The sequence below is a fragment of the Ischnura elegans genome, chromosome 8 (genome assembly GCF_921293095.1).
Source record: "Ischnura elegans chromosome 8, ioIscEleg1.1, whole genome shotgun sequence".
NCBI lineage: Eukaryota > Metazoa > Arthropoda > Insecta > Odonata > Coenagrionidae > Ischnura > Ischnura elegans.
Genome location: NC_060253.1, coordinates 80,395,761 through 80,416,018, shown reverse-complemented (window position 1 = coordinate 80,416,018; position 20,258 = coordinate 80,395,761). Strand labels below are relative to the sequence as shown.

The 20,258-nt window shown below is 38.1% G+C and overlaps 1 protein-coding gene across 1 annotated transcript in view; it reads right to left on the bottom strand.

Annotated features, from left to right (window-relative positions):
• LOC124163726 (protein-L-histidine N-pros-methyltransferase) overlaps positions 1 to 20,258 on the bottom strand; it is a 438,157-nt gene that overhangs the window by 352,366 nt on the left and 65,533 nt on the right. The window contains exon 3 of the mRNA XM_046540799.1: positions 5,253 to 5,443. Coding sequence (XP_046396755.1) covers positions 5,253 to 5,443 — 191 coding nt within the window. The remainder of the gene's footprint in view (positions 1 to 5,252; positions 5,444 to 20,258) is intronic.

The following is a 20,258-nucleotide window of genomic DNA, read 5'->3' as shown; positions in this document are numbered from 1 at the left end:
TCACAGAAATCGCTAATGTTGTTTGCTAAAATCTAATTAACCGTAAAACATGAAATTCTGACCAAAAATAACGGTAGATATGCCAATTTTGAACGGCATGATTCAAAAAGTATTTGAAAACTTGTGATTTAACAGATGAATACAAAGGTAGATAAGCCACGTGAAAGTCCAGAGAAAAAATAAGACAAAGAGGATCCTCAAGTCGGCCACTAAATGTGTTTTCAACCACCGCGCATTTAAATGGGTTTAAAGAAGTCGCCACTCGCGTCGCTGACGGACAAATTGACCCGAGTGTCACGGGGGGATATGGCATTATTAGGGTTGTGGACCAAAATGTACATTCATGATGACGTTATTTATCAAATTTATACCTCTTCAATGCTATTTCTCCCAATTACAAAATTATACCGCAAAATACTGGTAAAACTGGATGGCATTCCACTCATCACCGCTTCCGCGGACATTTTTGAAAGCTGTTAAAATGCGACCGAAATGGCAACAGAAATCACCCTTCTATGGGATGGAATTAGGCCTCCTCTATATATTCCTCTTAGTCTAGTGGATTGCAGTTTATTGTACTTACCGAATAATTGACATCCTTTTATTTTCCATTTCATCGGTGGCGTTGACTGAATACATTAACCAGAATCCTCTAAATTGCCTCGTAATAAAAACGAAGTGTAGTCTTCGCAGCTCACCACTGTTTCGGACATCACAATGCCGGAGTGAGTTGAAGAATAATGATGTAAGACGTGAGGCGTTCGTTTAATTTCAAATTTTCAGCAGAAAATTAAGAGAATTGGACAGTTCGTCAGCAATCAATTCTTCCAATAAGTCCATTAAATGCGATTCATCTTATATCCGAATTTACCATAGCTTTCACACTCCAAATGTTTATAGTTACGTACTTGCTGGCTTCTACTCTTCTTGAATGCACGAAGATCTTCATGTGCGTCCCATAAAAAATTTCTAGCGAAGTCTCCCCCGGTAATTCTATCTTATTATTTTTATTTTTTACAGTCAAACCAAATGTTTTAGCGTGTCCACTCTGAGGTAAAAAAAAGAAGTTTTATTCATACATATCTTACAAAAATACGCAATAAGTGGTGCAAGACTCAGATAAATCACGATTGGTATCGAATAGGTGAGGAACCTGGAGTGCTGGTCAGCAGCGGGTCATCACAAGTGAGCGCATCAAATCTTGTTTCGAAGCACATCGAATATCGAGAGGCCCTGATAGTATGCTTAATTATGGGAAGATAAAGTACTCCATATCGGCCAAGACATGGCTGTAGATATATTACGATTCTGCACACCAAAAAGGTAACGGGATAATGAAGGGTCCTCAAACGTGTTCGATTCATGCATCAATGTCAAAGAGCGACTGTGAAATTTTCATATGCCTCGGGCAAACTGCCGGTGATCTATACAGAAAAAAAATTCGAAGACGGATATCAGAACGGATGACGCGATAACTACCGATTAGACTACAAAAGACAGGCTCTTGATCAACCTCGGGAAGCGGACACATGTTTGAGGTTTACAGTGATTACTTTGGTTACACTTATGAAGCGTTATTCCTATAGTAAAATATGCTGAAGCAGAAAGAAAAACATGACCAAAAATCATCTATTCAGATACATGCGAAATTCAAGGCGAAAAAATGTATTCACCTTGACCAGTATTCGAACCCAGATCCATAAATTTAACGCCATGTGGTTCAGCCAGTTAGACTACGTAAGTCCCCACAGGGCACATTGCGGACTTTACCGGACAAAATGGAAATCGAGGGATCCGGGTTCGAATCCACTTCAAGGCGAATGTTTATTGTTCTGTGTGGAATATTGCATGTTTCTGCAATGCGGTTGACGCCGTAAAGTTATAAGCGTTCTCACCACGCCGGTATACTAGAATATTCTCATGAAGATTCGATAAATTAATCTCAAATGCTTTAAGATTGTGAAGAGCAAAATAAAAATTGAAAGAAATTTTTACCATGAAAGGATTTCCATGTATCATAATCAAGTTGATAAAACGACGAAAAATATAGCAATACGAGTTTATACCAATACCTATACTGAAGTATGGACCGTTAAAATGGTAATAAATACTTTAAAAAAATCAGAATCATAACCAATTTAGCCCTCCGCCTAACCCTAACCAATCTATACACGTATCTTAACTCAGTACATCTTCTAAAAAACTGATTTTTAGAGAACAACGGTTTCAAAATTTTATATCAAATACTGTAACTAATAGTAGCCAAATGCGCCAAAATCCTTAGGTGAACTGAAGAACTTACAGATAAAAATTTTGAGCCTCAGAAATTGTAAGGAGTCATTACCAAAGTAAAACCAATCACAAAGAGCGAGGCATCTCATTAAACACCCATTATTACTAAACCACCGGTTCAACCATTTCTGGCGCTGACGGGAAAAGAAAAGAAATCAAAAAAATTATTGGAGAGAAATATCCTCCCATTTCATTTTTTCCTTCATCTTTTGTCCCAGCTTCGCATTATCCAGTAGTCCGTGGCGCATCCAAAACTCCGGCTCGATCGCTCATCAATGGAAATCCCATTATTTCCCCCGAAAGAAAGAAAAAAAAGATGTATAATACCAATACACAATGAGGAAGGCAAAAGTGATGAAGAGGTGTGTTTTTCATCGTGTACATCATTGACGGAATGATGCGGCATCCCCAGAACTCACTCCCTCCGACTGCGGAGAGACGATTACGGAAGACGAGGTCTCTTAAAAGGCGAAGGTTTCATTGAAGGGGTTGGATTCGTCGACGGTCTTCCTACATCATACCCCATAATGGGTCGGAGAGTGCATTTAAAAATATGAAAAGGCCTGACGAGCAAGTGGCGCATCAAAAGAGCGAGGCGGGTGAGGAGGATTTTTCGCTTTTCAAAATGAAGATGGGTTTCGGCGGGAATAGAGGGGACTAACTGGTGTGGAAGCATAACCAGTAGGGATGAGTAGAGATGGTTCAACACACAGCAGCTGGCGCTTGCTCTCCATCCCTTCCCCAAAGCACTAATATTCCCTTCCAGGTGATATCTTCGAGGGCACTTAAACGAGAAGGCACAAGAGCGAACGCAACAGCTCGAAAGAACCCTGGAGCAAGTTGGGCGATGAGGAGAAATTTGGTTGATACAGCCCGCATATATTTTGGCTCCGGGCATTGCATCTTGAACTTATCTACCACTTTTGCTAGACCCTTGTTAAAAGATGGAGCGATCATATTGACGAAATGAAGGGAAGGGCCCTTGATAATTTAAAAACTGCGCGACCAAATGGGCATAGAATAAAAGATGCCGGCCTCTAAATAGTTAAAAAAAATAACTATACCTGCGGAAAGGATCCTTTGTTTCGATAAAGGAGAACACAATAGATAGTTATAATTTTTAAAATACATTTCACAATGATACAAGATGGTGCATGTATTAATAAGGCAAATTTATTGACCATTTATAGCCTCAGGGACTACAATTTACTAAAACCATGAAAATGTTTGCCTTTCCCAAAAATTTCTTTCATCACGTTCGCACCCGACACATTATACTAGAAATATTTTCCTCGCCTATGCATAAAATACGATGAACGAAACCAGCGATATAACGACAAAGAAAATTATGGTGATAGAGCAGGAAAGAGGCAATAACTCGAGGCCATATCATAGTAAAGCAACTGTTAGAAAATTGCCAAATAGAAGTTATTAACATAAAGGACCAAAATTAAACCGAAATTAATGTGTATCAAAGCAATTTTCAACCAACCAAGGTTTAAAAAAATATTTCCATCGCCCTAAAATAAACCAGATAATACCACTCCACCATTTAAAGGATAAGAAAACACAATATTACTTAAACAAACTTGTTAATAAAAGTGCACACCTGGCACAGCTGTAGCTACTGGCAATACCCTGGATCAACGAAAAAATAAATTTACATGCAATTTTAATACCATTGATATGCTAGGACTAAATTTGTGAAACCAACTATCAAGAGAAAACGGAACTTGGAGGAGAGGCACAGTACACTCGACACTTGTCGGCAATAAGGAGTGAAACAAAAGAGAGAATGAAAATGTTTGCCTCTCCCATTCACAGTAATCCATTACTCTGAAAAGTAGGTACATTTTTTATGACATTGACAAATAGTTTGAGAAACTCTTATCACAATTCAAATGTAAACTGGCGTTTGCGCATTCACTATGTACCGAGTACAAAGTGCATATTCTATTTCACAACAGCATCATAGAGTATTACTAAGTACAGTGTGCATCGTATAGTATGGCTAAGTACAGTGCGAGCTTAAAATAGCTCAAAAATCACTACTAAGCATGATTTACCGGATTATTCCATGTGAAATAAATGGCAGTGGCGTGCCAACACCTTATTCCACTGTTATGCCAGAAATTGCGATCTTATTTACAAATGGGGCAATAAAATGCTTTAAAATGACGAAGTAAATAATTTTTTAATCTCTTTTATTACTATTTGAAAATAATGAAATATCTGGAGATGTAATAAAATGTAATGCGAATCGAATAAAGAAGGTGAGAATGAATCGATAACTCATAATTAAGTCTTAAACTATAAAACAGTCCGACTAAAATAAAATCAATCTGAGCGAGAGTTCGGCAAACCACGTTTACACAGCCTAATACGAAATTTTTTTAAAATATAATACAAATTTTTTACGGCCAGTTCGACTCATTTTTTTCCAATATTTTAGGGAAGCACTTTAGTTTCTATACCAATTCCAGTACAAAAAAGATACATTACAGCACTTTAAATGGCAACAAAATATGAGAAATTATGTAAGATACGTTCGAGGAGGGATATACCGGTATTATTATAGCAATGTAAACCTATTTTAACAGGTAGAAAACTTTTAAAATAGTAATAACGTATATAAAGTAGCAGTTAGTAATTAGCAACTAATCTATCACCGTACAGATTGGATTCCACCAAGTCACAGCCGAATCTATAAGCAACAATATTTCGGTTCACCTGCTAATTGAGATATAATTACAGATGATGATAATAGCATTTGCAGATTATATCAGATAAGTATCATCCCATTTTTACATAGTGCTAAGCTCAAGCGCTTGTTCTATAAAACAATCTTCTCTTTACACAAGGAAATACACAGTCCGTTATCGCCGATGAATTGCGAGGGCTTCACATTTAAAAAATACTGCGACTGACAGAGTGATTTGTAAATATCCCAATCCACTCACCCATTGATGGACGTCTGTGTCATGAACCAGCCAAGAATGGACCTCGCGAAGGAATGCCACAGTTGGGTGAAGATCCAATCTGACTTGGCGCGACTCTGGTCCAGGAAAGCTTCGGTTTCTTCGTCCAATCCCATTTGCACGAAGCGCTCCGCGAGGTGTGTCGGCATGTCCCTGAGGTCACACTCATACCACTGGAAGTATAGTAACACGGGAAATTAATTAAGGATTCGAATGAAAAATCGGTAATGAAGTTCTAAAATTGCTTGAAGAATTTAATTTTATTCTTTAAAAGTCGGTATAATTTTAAAAGATAATATGTACTTGATTTAGGTTGCTATTAACCACTGGATAGAAATTGAGAGTTCGGTAAAATAAACTAGGCCAAATCTTTCTTCACCCTAAGTTATGATATTTTGAATCCTTATTAAATGTACAATCTTAATCTGAAGCCCATATAATACACTCATGCAAAAGTTGCTTAAGGCGAAACGATAATTAAATGATAATCAAAATTGGGAAATAATAATCTACTAGGTACCATAAAATGTAACTCTAGTTTATGGCAAAGTTTTGATGGAAAATCGAAAGATAGGTATATCGTGTTGTTCATCTCACATCAAAATACTTGTGTTGAAAATTAACAATCAGGAAGTATAATCCCCATAACCAATAGGTAATCTAAACTAGTAGCGCTTCAACCAAACATTCATTCAATGGCATACACGTAATAAGTACAGCTTTTGCCGGTAGTTGTTCAATTTCACGATTTCGATGACTAGCTCATTTTCCGCCTTTAAATTTAGGATGAATAAAATTTAAACTTTATGCATCCAAATTTTTCAGAAATTTCCGAAAAGTATCGCTGGAAACCACCAACTTTTTTGCCTTTAGATTATTCTAATTGTGATTTGTTTAAACTACAGGCTTATAAATTTAGGGTTCATTGAAATTTATTAGAATTTGAGACCCGATGAAAATATCACCAAATTTCGGCAATTTTGTTATTAATGGTAAAGTAATTTAAACCCACGTCACTAGAATAAAGGTAATTTGAAAACGTTTTACTTTTAAATTAATATTCCCAGGATCCTCAGTTGCTACATGGAGGATCTTCGCCTACTCATGGAAAGATGCACAATTTCATGATTGAATGTCTCCTGGAAATGAGTTAAATTATGCTACGTATCGCAACGAATTTTATCAAGCTTAAGGTAAATGAATGGAAAATACCAAGAGCACAGTCCAAAATTCATTCATTAAGAAGAGCAAATTTCTTTCTCTAGAACACTTCTCATAGCAAGGATTTGTTGGAGCATCCGAAAACTACACACGGATTTGAGCCCAGAATTTTGTTTTTATCGATAGTTTAGCCCTTGAACTTAATAAACGAAAACTAAATCAGATACCATGAACGCATTTTGTAGGAGAAGTAAATTTGATATGGGTTTTCCACCAAAATACGAAGTTATTACACTGAAAAAACACTTTGGATATGAGAATCGTAGGTTTGGGTGTCACACCCAAAGCTGAGGTGAAGGAAAGGACTTGTCCATACATTTGGTTGTGTCACCCAAAGGGAATGGGTGATGAGGAGTTGGATGTTCCAACTACTCCTTTGGTTGCTACATCCAAAGAAGATGGACGAGTACTTTGGGTGTGAGAACCAAAGCGTTGGGTAGCTCATCAGAACAACGTTTGGATGCCGAATGAAAACTTTAGATAACCTGCCCAAAAGATGGCGCCCCTACCCCTTCCTCCCTCCTGTTCAATTCCACTACACCTTAATATTGTTCTTTATCAACACATTTTGAAATAGGCCACTAAGACAGTGCAACTAAAAAATTAGAAAACCTAGCTCTGTGATTATCATAATATCTATTATCACATACTTCAACATATTGTAACATGCGCGGGTGGAAAAATAAATATCCATATTTGTAGAACACTAGAAAGAACATTTATTTCCAATATATAAACACACAGTTACATAAAATTCACTCCAAACACACAATTTTTCTCAATCTCTTCTTGTTAATTCTCCTTTCCTCGTCAATAAACTCCGTGCCAACGCTCTCGATGATTACTCCGCAAGGCTCTCGATGAATCCACCGTTATAATATCATAAAAAGTGCACAAAACACAGTGAATTAATATCATTACCAAATTTTATGCCAATAACATAAAATATTATTAAAATACAATCACAACATATTATAAATATCATCGGGAAATACAAGAAACGTGAGACAATTTAACCTCAATAAATAAAGGTCAATGTTAATAAGCACAGCAGCACTTCCGACAAAATATGATCTGAGAGTTTGAACTTTGTTTTAATAAGCACATAGAGATAACAATGGGAATATGAAGAACTCATAAGAAAAGGGTGGTAGTGCGGGCATGAGAATTAATGCAACATGGCGGTGAGAATAAACACAAAATGGCCGTGAGAATAAACAACAACTCGCAACTTACCAGCGAACACATGGATATAGGCTCCAAGTCCAGCCTTCGATAAGAAATTCGCCGTCCCCTCGTCCATAATCTCGAGCAGCAAGAGCAACGAAGCACAAGCGGCAGCAGAGTTCGCCCGTTTTGCCCACAACAAGTCCACACGTGTCTACGGCTTCCACGGCTGAACACAGAACTGCGGGTGCTAGAGAGCTTCATGAGAATGCCACCAGAGCGCGTAACAATAGATTTAGATTTCGTACCTAAACCGGTTGAGTGCACTAACCATAACTTTGGTTCTCCCATCCAAAGGACGATGACTGGACGTGTTTGGTGTGACATTCTTTGCCTTTGGTTCTCACATCCAAAGAGTTAGTTCTGACGTCGCATGATTCTTGATGGCGCATCCAAATCTCCCCGCCCAAAAGGGTTTAGGGTGTAGCATCCAAACCTGTTCTCTCAGTGTACCTGTGGTGAAAAAATACTCTAAGACTGGGAATGGAACCGCGGGCCTTTGACTTTCCAGGCTACTGCGTAGACCAATATGTCATCCAGGTTCTTAAAATCTCGGGAAAAATACTATGGAAGTTAAATAACCCGGATAGCGTAGTAGATCTGCGCAGTGGCCCGAAAACCCATAGGTCTGTGGTTTGATTCCTGGTCTAGGGGTATTTTTCCATGGCAATTAATGTGAATTTACACCGCCGTTAACGCGGCAGATTTGAAATAAACCACAATTATCAATTTTACTTCGCAATATGAGCACAAGATTAATTCATACCTGCACTTATCCAGTGTAGCCGCTGCAAATCGAAATACAAACATGTATCAACGTTAAAAGGGGCCACAGAGGTATTAGATAATTCAGTATTCGGTCCGGGTGCTTAAGTGAACTTCATAGTAGTGGACAAGTTGAGGGTAATGAATGCAATGGAGCCGAAGCAGTCTTGGAGCACGTAGGAAAGAATTGGACGAGGTTTGCATAAATTACGACAATCATCGTTAGCTATGGTGAAAGACTCTTTTAGGCCGGTGTAAAACATTCAAATCGCAATAAGTCTTTGGGAAAACTGATGAATGTAGCATAACCAAATGATCAATGCGAGGATAGGTCAAACTGGAGGAAAATGAACGGCACCAATTCATGTTCCATCGGCCGAAAGCCGAGGCGATTAATAGGCATTTTATACGACCTATATCGAAAGACAAGGAGACTGTGGAGAGGCACGAAAGTATATCTTTTCTCTAGTTAGCATCTCATACGATGACGCAAGCAGTTTCCACACGAGGACAATAGGGATACTAACATTACTTGAGTTCACACTCAACATACATTGTTGGCACTAATGAGGCACTCAAAGAGGAAAGGATGCATGTATGGAAATGCAGCAACGTATTTCAGTTGGATGCGATTAATTTTTATTTAGATCGCTAAGAATTAGTAAGCACGTACGTGTTTAGTGGTCACACAAGCACGCATTGATTATAAAGTAATTGGTAATTTTCTTTTAGAGATTAATGCGAAAAATGTTTTCCATAGGGGTGTTTCTCCCAAAAAGGTATAAAAGTAATTAACACATTGAAATTCATAATCAATTTCAAAGATAAAATGATGTTCTTATTCTTTATACAGCTAAAAACACTTAATAAGTAATTTATCCAAGTTTCCATAAAGATGTTACTTAGCTTCATGTGATCATACGCAACGATCAATGTTCATAAGCACCATAGAATCATAAATTTTGTTTTTTATAATGATGCTATTGAGTAATAAGGCCAATTTGCTGTGCGGTGAACTTTAATTATGTATCAGCTGATTATTTTTTATGTAGATGACTTCAATTTCTTAGAAAGGCAGTATTTTCTCGTAGAAGAAGATATTAATTTCTTTTTTGTACATAATTAAGGCTAACTGCCGTTGGCATATCAGAATCACTCGATTTTCAGCAAGAGCACATATAATGGCTCATATAATGGCACATATAATTGCTGAAATTCAAATTTGCTTAATTCAACGCGGCACATCTGGAGAATACTGATCAAGGTGGATGTTACTCATTTCTATAACAACTAACGATATTCACTCACTATGCAGTAAGACAAGGGCGATGGTATGAGACTTGAAAATTTTGTCTTCGGTGAGACGAAAAAAAAAGATTAGTTATGAACTGCGCAGCTCATTCCGGCCCATAGCCTTCGTTGACATGAGATTGAATGCTATTTACTTATCAGGCCAATGGAGAGCTGGCTCGAAAGGCGTGCTTCCTTTAAATTTCAGATTGGGGATTATCAATTGGGTTACGAGGGTAGGAACGAAGCTGTAGAGGGAGGCCTCCAAGGCGATATGGAGTAGAAATGAGACGAGTGCACAAGGAAGAAAGCAGGGATAAAAGCCGGAAGATATTTGGACCGAGGTCAGGGTTTAAGAATTCCCATTCTAATGTAACTTCACGGAATAGAGAATACAGTAAACTTTTCCACAAAAAAATCTGCTCACTCCCTCAAGATTTATATTTTAATCCACTCATTGCCTCAAACTGAATGTTGGCTTGGGTTAGGCCTCTCCCCTAACTAAGTTTGGAGGCGACTGAAGGCTTCACCAAGGATTGAAAGCTAGGACCCTTTAATCAGCAATCCAACTACATAGGCTATCATGGTAGCTAGTACGCTACCATAACCCCCTACTCTGGTATAAAAGAAGATAAGTTAAAAAAGAAATAATCTACTTTCATCTCAAGTACACATTTCATTAATTGATACCATTGAGCTTATTCCGCAGATTGGCACAAAAATCTCCGTTACGCCACTTTTTCATTATTCAAAGAGGCGTAAAAATTAATAAGCCAACTTCGGCTCTTAGCTCAGCAGAGCAGAGCCGAAGAGTCCAGATTTCCTATTTTATGATTGGAAAAATAGTTAGAGGGGTCTAAAATACATGAAAAAGACGGAAATGTTCGGCACAAAGTCGAGAGTAATTTCAAGGAAATCTGGACTTCGTTACATATGTTGATAAATTAGAAATGCAGATGGAACAATGTTTGTATTTGTCATCAAAATATATACTTTCTAGGAAAATTCTACGGTTGTTATAAAACAAATATTAAAAATACGATTAAAAACATCCAGATATTTAGCAAAGTGCCTAAAAGTCTGCTAGTTCTCGGTATCTATTCACGTATTGTCATTACAAAACTATCTGAAATTAAGTAAAATGTCTTTAATACCAGAATTGTCCTAGAAAGGATCTTCTAAGGCTGCTTCAAAATCTAAAATGGTAGTGGCTGCCTAAAATCAGACTAAAAATAAAGCTAGCATCCCACTTTTTCAGAATATATTTCCAGTACAAATTACTCAAGACAAGTGGTTATTTCCGCTACTTTTCCATAATTGGAAATGAGTGGTAACTCCTTTAGTGATTTGGATTGAATATTCCGCATTACCAATTGTATTAAATAACGGTTCATGACCATGATACAAAAAATAGCGAGAATGCAGCGGTATACGATTAAAAAACTTAGTTTTGGCTTAAAAAACCTTTCTTCAGAAACTTCAACAGTAAGGTCGGTATATATCGTGTACCTCGGTTTAACCGGTGTATAACTAGCGAAATCATACATCGAGGAGGATCAACCCATCACCAATTAACGCTAGATTTTCACACGCGTAAGAGCTAAAAGAATTGTGGCATGAATGACGTGAGCAGTGAACGTTCCGTCACGAATGATTTGAGATAATCTCTCAAATATTGCATTCAAGAATCAATTTCACCAATTTCGCCACCAACTTATTTCAGAAAAACGAAACCATTTATCGGGAACAGGCTGGGGAGCTTTTCCTCATCCGGAAACAGCGACCCTGGAAGCCAATATATAAATTGATAGATAAGGGCTTATGTCCGTGTGTTAGTGAATCAGACATAAGGAAATAAGGCAAGGGATAGACGGCGATGAGATTATGGAAATGCCGGTCGAAACAATGGGAAATCTTTATCTCACTCATCTGGAACATGTAAAATGGAGTGGGGGAAATGAATGATGCATATGAGAGCTGAATGTTTGTTTCCAGTATTCATGGCTCACTTGCATTTGATGGGGGAAGTCTAATTTATCTCGCACCACAAGTCTCCGCCCACTTTTCATCCCTCCCGTTGTCAATAGCAACACCAATACCAAACCTCCACCTCAAACCACCCATATTCCGCGGGATAATGAATTTCTCCCGCGCTCGGCGATGCACTCCAATGTACTTATCACCGATCTAAGATTTGGTTTCCGGAGACAGAAATGGCCGTCTAATGAAGGGGCTTAACTTAAAATTGATTATCATACACAGCGCGATGCCTGATTCATGGAACGATTCAGTCAACCCGGATTAATATAGTGAGCTGGAAGAGAGCTACTCAAGGGAACAGACGCACGAGCTAATTTATGTATGATGTAACGAAGTTCACAAAGTCAAAGATGTAAGAGCAATGGACTTCAAACGTGTCACGGGCGATCAGTAAAATGTATGATACCGATCAGAGAAAACGGTATTGAAGAAAAACGTAGCTATAAGGTTAAAGGGGTATAATTACAATTGAGTAATAGTCATGGAGAGAAGTCAGTGGCGAGCAATTTCAAGTTTTCCGGGTAACAAACTCCCCTGTTGAGCCTTCAAAAGAGCCTCTTTCTTTTCATACTACATTCAGTTTATATACTTTATTTTTAATAAATACTCGTAAAAAATTAGTTTTTGAGTCCTAAAAATTACGTTTTCGACATTGAAAATCCCCAAAATTTTCAGACCCCTTTTTGCCCTAGGGTTTTTTTTCTATAAACCCCGGAAGGGCCCCGAAATCTCTGGTAAAACCCCCACCATTTCAAATCCTGGCTACGCTACTGGGAGTTGTGTTAACCATTCCTTGAACTGTCTAAATGGGTATTTGAAATCATGCTTTTTACGACTCATTCCTTTCACAGCTGATACCAAATTTTCAGTAGTTTCAATTAACGAAAAAAGGGATACATAAAATACAATTTTCATGATTAAGATCGATAAATGCATGATTATAATCCACTCAAGAGCTCAGTAAGCTTCAGCACTAATAATATGATAGTTCTTTACTTTCATTGAGTGATAACGCAAGCGAATAACAAATTTCGACACCAAGTGCCACAAAGATAATAGCCAACAAAGGGATATCCAACCAGCATAGAGAATAAAGCGGCAAGCTACTGACTTAAATGTTACGGTTTCAAACCCCGGCTGATGCTCTTGGACACACGTTATGAAAAATCTTCGCTTAGCGAGGTGGCCTTTGGAAAGAAACTATTCCGCTCCCAAAAGGTGCAGCGAGCCTGAGTTGAATACGTATGTAAAAGATAGTTGGAGTCAGAATACTTGCTATGCTTCAAGTTTTTCTGCAATTTCAATTTTCTCAAGTTTTCACAATATCTCATTTAATTCAAACTATATATATAGCCGGGTTACTAAGCTCGTTCCATTGAGTGAAAAAATATGGTATGTTCTCTGTGAAGGCTCAGCGTTGGAAGAGAATTATTTACTCACGAGGCCTAATTATTATTAGGTTCGCCATGGAAAATCACCTAAATTATATTCGCAATCAACTGATAACTAATAAGATTAGACTAGATAACCAATTTCATAGATAACCAATAATTAGCAGGCATTTGTACTTATATAGGTTTACAGTAACTACGTAAAAATATTACTTCAGGCAACTAAATCCACATCCACATCCTAGCAGTCCAATCACCGCTAGGTGTTTACCGAAGCTCTCAACAGTAAAAGTCGATTTTTCGCCGACGAAACGGATTTATTGAGAGTGGTTTACTGGATTCGATGACAAGGCTTTATCTACCACAGAAAAACTAACGACTGACAAGGGAAGAAAGCAAAAGTTAGCAACCACAGACCTAAGCCGATAATACAAATATCCGTGACAATAGCACTTTTCATTCTCAGGAGAGACTCACACAATATGGTAAGCACATTCGCACGTCCAGAGGGGTAGAAACCTGCTAGTCATCGTCGGAGCCTCACATTCAAAAAAAGTGACTAGCAATATTTGATCTCGCCCAGATGTCGCCCATTCAATTTTATTTAAGAAGTCACTAAAGCTGATTCGACTTATGAAATTTTCATGGATTCTAACTCTTCAACATTCAAGACCTATTGGCCACTCCCTTATGCGGTTAAAACTAATTAACGGGGTCAGGTGGGAGTGTCTTGTCATTACAGATCATCACAGATAGGTCATCAAGTTCTCTAACTTCCTTTGGTTTATTATGAGGCAACAAGAATACTTATCGAGTTATATAAATTAAGATGTCGGTTTCCTAAGGAACTACGATGAATTAAAAATTAAGTGGAATCAAAATTTCTCTCACTACGGGCATTCAAATATAAATTTATTAGGTATAAAGGATAATGGGGAAAATGTATAAACCCCAAGTTATCCTCAAAGTTACTGAATGTAACAAAATAATCTAGGAGCACACGATTTAAAATGCAATATGCTTAATAATAAGCCACGTTTCAATAAATTTTTAGGACCCACTTTTAAGAAGAAAAGAATCCAAGGCATGTGGAGGAAAGACAAGGATAAGTACATGAAGGAGAGAATAAATGCACAACTGGCGAAAATTGATAATACGTAAAATCAAAGATTTATAAAAAGTAAACGATGGATTTTCTATGCAATGGTATTCCAAAATTAATTAGTTCTGATGCAAGAAAGAAAGAAAACTATAAAAAGCCCTAGTTGGAAAAAGATTTGAATAAGCTACATAATGACGAAGAATGAATTATATTACTTGCACACAACTGAGATATTAATCTTTGGGGACTCAGATTTTTTAACGTTATCACTATACCAATAATATTTTTAATCATTACTTATTTTTGCATTGGTATGATAGGTAAGTTCCAAAGAAGTAAGAGCAGACAGAAAAACTAAAATTGTTCCGCAGAAATTTCTACTCGGATGCTATTTTAATTAACACTGAACACTCTGGTGATGGCGAAGGCGAAGAAGAAAGAGCATGGTTTTGGTTATACAAAAGGGAAAACTATAAGTATTCATTTTTTCTTGACGGAGAGCTTTTCCACTGGCCATATGACAACATTAAAATAAAGTTAGTCCGTAGCCATCATGTACGAGGTCATTTGTAAAACTTTCTCAATAATACGCCGACAACCTGCTCGTCCTACCCACTTCTCCCAAAGAACACGTGCGGTTCCAATTAGAAAAAAAATTAAAAAAAATAAGCCCGGGGCGAATTATTTCTGAAAAGCCTTATGGTCAGGAAACCGAAGATTTAATCCGCCCCAAAATAAGGCCCACCAGAGGAGAGGCCTGAAGAAAAGGCTAGAGGGCCCTCCTAGAATGAACCACCACTACGGAGCCACGAAGCTGCGCATGCGAACAAAAAAGGGAAGAAATTCACACTTATCGGAAACGCCAAACACTTGACGCACACTTCTGGAAGGGAATTAAAAAGAAAAAAAATAACAGAGAGGGTCCGGAGGGAAAAGAAAAAAAATGGAATAAAAGAAACAATAGACGATAGAGGAGCACGCACGGACACTCCTCTCGCGGGATGGAACAAACGTTAGGCACGTTAAGGGTCCCGACAAATGAGAAACGAAAAAAAAACGAAGACCGGTAAAAATCTTCTCTCTCCCTTTTAATCCACGCACACGAAACCTGGATTCAACACTCGCCATACCACCCCACATGTGTGGACGAAAAAAACCGCCTTCAACACACCATTCACGAAAGAAAAAAAAAGAAAAAAAATGAAAAAAAAAAAGACTCGCTCCTCTCCCACAACCATAGCACTTCCTCCAATTCGGACGTCTAATTGCCAGCCTTTGGCGCCCGACTCCCACCCCTCGAAAACCTTACCTTGGCGAACCCAACACGGCCCCAAAGCATGGCTACAATCCACCCACCAGACCTTCCCACCTCCCTCTTTTCCCTCGCCGAGAAGGACCCCTCGAGACACCGCCCAAGAGGACGGCCTTTCGCGGCGATCCCGAGCACGGTCGAGAGGCGAGGAGCCTAGATTAATAATTACCAGAGGGAGGGTGGTGTGGGTCAGGCTGGGCGAAACCCACACGGACGCCATTTGGGCCGTCCATGGAAGCAGGGAAGGGGAAAGGAAGAATTGGCGGCACCAGTTGATTATAATGAGGAGAGTAGAGGAGAGGAAAACGCGGTATCTGGGAAAGAGAAGTTTCGGGAAAGTATGCATGCACGATAAAAACATGCGAATAAGTATAAGTGGACAGGATGTATAAAAAAAACAAGAATTTAGGTTGAAATAATCTGACACGGTATTTTGATTGAGTCATCGGTCTTGTTTAGTTTGATATTTCTAAGAACTCGTAATTTGTAGTGATTAATACATTGCAGAAAAATAAAACTATGAAACGCAAGGACAGCACCCAGATCGATTCATAACATTATTAAAAGCGATAGTCAATAATAGTAAAAGCATAAGCTTAACGGAAAACCAACATATTTTGCAACAAAGGAAAAGGTACTACGCATACAGTGAGAAGATATTTAATTCTTAATGAAGGTAGACAAAACATACCGCTGAGAGAGGGGAAAGGCGCGGAATCGGGGAAACGAAGTTTTGGGAGAAGTTTACACAAATAACGGCGATAAAAACCGGCGAATACGAATAAGTGGATAGGATGGATAAAAATAACAGGAATTTAGGTTGAAACAATCTGGCACGGTTTTTTGATTGAGTCATCGGTCTTCTTAATTTCGATGTTTCAAGTATTTCGGATTTTTTAGTGATTAATATACAACAGAAAAAAACTAAAACCACGAAAAAAATTGTAAGGAAGATATATTCAAAACATAATAAAAATCGAAACTTATTAAAATCTAGGTAGATACACGAATTCTCCGCAAAACCACGTATTATGCTGCGACGTACAAGGTATCGCGCTACCTATGATAAGACACTAAATTCTGAAAGAAGGGTTGACAAAATGAACCGCGTTCGAAAATGAATGAAGTAGCAAAGGATGATTCTAAAATGCTTCAGATTATTGAGTGAGACATTGCAGTGCTGTGGTAACAAATTTAAAAAAATTAGGAACTTTTTGTGAACCACAAATGCCGCGAATAAAAATATTATTTCACCGGAGCTTCAAAGTATTTTCCGACACTTGCCAGTTTATAACTTATGCAAAAGAGCAGGGAAGACACGTAAAAAAAAAGCCAGAAGCATACGCACGCTTCTTACCTTTCTCTATACAGCCGAAGTTAACATTCGTATTTTCACAGGCAATAAAGTTTTCTATGTAATGGAACAAAAATTTTAATTATTATAGCATAAAAGACGAAATAAAACCTTCTTACGTTACATACCTGCCTTAGAAGTTCTTTAAAATACCTTCGAGGCGAATATTAACATTGGCTCAATCTTTTAAGGCCGTTTTACACGGGGCACGGAATTGCGCAGGTTAGAGCTGCATTAATTTCTAAATTGGCGCGGAATTGCGCGAATGTATGAACGAAATTAGAACAGGGGCTATTTTGCCGTCTCGCAGCCACGCATTCTCGCATGTGTTCTAGCAATTCACTGCTTTACACGATGCAATTTTGATTGCGCCTTCGCACGTAGTTACGTCAGATTGCGCAATTCCGTGTACCGTGTAAAACGACCTTTAAAAAGACAGCTCTTGAAGAAGGTGTTATTTTACATGTGAGACATTTGCTTCGAGAATTTTGGTGATATTAACAACGAGATACTTACATTGCTCTTTCTAACATAGTAATGTAAATGCTATTTGTGTTAATCTAAAGTAACGGGTCCAAACCACCAATATCAAAAATCACTTCCTATCACATGAATAGGTACGCAACAAATGAAGGGAATAGAGCTATGAGGAGGTTAATTTAGCCTCACATAATTGATCCTACAAATAACGTCCAGGAAGTCAATATTTTCGCAATCTAAGAAGACAAAGATATGGACAGAACACATCACTTTCTATTAAAGATAACTTAATCGCCTAACACATTCACTCAACACTTGCCAACACCAACGGAAATACAAATTGAACACACCACGAGGTGGGATGAAAAAAAATTCACTCATAACGCCGAGGAATTATCGCGCCATTATTTGAGGCTAATAAATGAGAAATACAAGGGACCTAACCCAAAGAAACCCTTTCCCCTTCCATAAGGCGGTGAGGGAAGAGGGGGGAAAGAGAATTCAACTCGCCACCCAGTTTGTCCTCATGTTTATGGAAGACAGCTGTGAACACACGATTGCATAGGAAGGGAAACCGAAGACAACAACACGGCGAGAACAAGTTTCCCCTGACCTCCGGAAAGGGGTTTTGTCCGAAGGCGCGGCAAAAAATTACATAAATATACCGGTCATCAATTCCGAACCACCCGAGATAGGATGTGAACACAAGGGGAAGTGAGAATGAGCGAGATAAAAAAATATATAATCACGAGTAAGACGACTCGAAAAGGTGGAAAAAAATTTAAGGTCGCCCAATTGAAAGAGTGAAGGAGGGGACGCCCATGAGGTTCGACTAGACAGGTGGGCAATTAGAAACCTTGACCTGGTGGTGTGGTCCCTCTTACATCCAATGCCTCTTGCATCAGATTGGACACCTCAACCACCCACATCCCCCGGGTGTTCTGACCGAGAACCTCTCTAAATCTTCAGGAAATCTCGCTCCATACAACGACTCCATAGGACTTGTGACATTCAAAACTGGATATTAATACATAAGAATTGCCTAGAGAAAAATTCCCCTAGACCGAGCATCGAACCACAGATCTTTGGCGCAGACCACTACGCTATCTAGGTTCATGAATTTCCAAGGCAATTGTATACCAGTGGCTCGGAAAGCGAAAGGTCCTCATTTGATTCCCGGTCCGGGGGAATTCTTTTTTCTCATAGAAATTATTGTATATTTCACCGCCGTTCACGAGGCAGCCTTCGAAATATTACACCGGATATTTATTTCTCAAGCTTTTCTCTAATAACACATATTTTAATATTTTTCTCAGCTTTGACATCTGGCAGCATCACCTCAATACATTTTCTAAATTACAATCAATATATTCCTTTCTTATTAGTCCCTTTCGAGAAACGCTGCATTGATGATATTTTCCGCTCTTAGATACGAATGAGTAAATTCTCATTCTCTTGAAAACGCTACCAGTAGGAGTGAAACGTCGAGCGGAAAATGTTATCAACGTAACATTTCCCGAAGAAACTAACAAAATGGATAAAAGAAGCTGCGAAAATCTTAAGACAAAAATTAATAAATTCGTTAACCAGCGTATTTAAGTGATGAAGTGGTGAAAGAAGGGGAGATCTATTGCTTAAGTTTTCTGAAATGAAAAACTAGATTTTACTCTTTGTTAAATAAAAAAATTGTAAATCTTACAAACGATTTTAGCAAAAATCAGTTTCAACGCTGCGCGATATCGTCAGGTACAAAAAAAGTTTTTTGAACCTGAAGATATTGCACAGCGACGAAACTGGTTGTTGCTGAAATCATATGTGAAATTTAAAAAGATTTTTTTTTTGAATGAAGCAATTTCACCAAGTCACGCCTCAAACCATCAATTATACATTTTACTCGATAACAACACACATATAATTAAATACGTCCATATACTTCTCGGTTCATGTAACATGGAAGGACATGAAAGTAAATTTTTAGACTCGTTGATCTTGAAACAGTGGAATCCACGATAGATTGTAATCTTACATTTTTGACTGCTTCAAAACATATTTTGACTTACTGCTGGGCCAGGTACATGAGTAAATATGAAAAACATGTATTCTGATTTATTTATTTGGTAGGTTTCCTTGGTTTCTCATGAGATCCGTTGCAGTCATATTTTACGTATGTACTAATTACTACAGGCTAGTAAATCAGTTCTTACATAATTTATTTAAAGGGCAAACTATAGCATGTTCCATGAGATCACAAGTTAAAATAGCATAAAAATCCTAAAAAACTAATTAGATTGAGAACATTATTTTCGTTTTTTTCCTGGGATACCTGGGAAAATAAAAATCTTTGCAATATATCACACCAATCAATACATCATCATCAACCTTACTCCCCTACCTATGACTTCTAGAAAATAATATAAATTGCCGGTCGCCTCCCCAAAAAAAAATTCCACTAATCTTCTCACATTTGTTAAGCATTCACGTCAATAGTCAGGATTAATTGAATGAATGGACTACTTCCGCAAACCAGAATATGCTTGTCGATTGATAAAACTTTTGGGTCATCCCGCGTCTTCTGGCTAAAAAATCAATGTTTCTTCCCTTCTGCCGCGGAACTAATGTTAGCAATAGTCCTGAAGAGATCCCAGGCAGAGGGAAAGAAACGTTGACAGTTGAAAACATATGACCGCGAAAGATCTTATAACTTCATCAAAATAAGTTTATACCATAGCTTGGCACAACTATCCTTCATTTCAGGTAAAACCGTGAAGAAACCTCAAAAGACGAGCGCCTCCTTTCTTACTCCAAG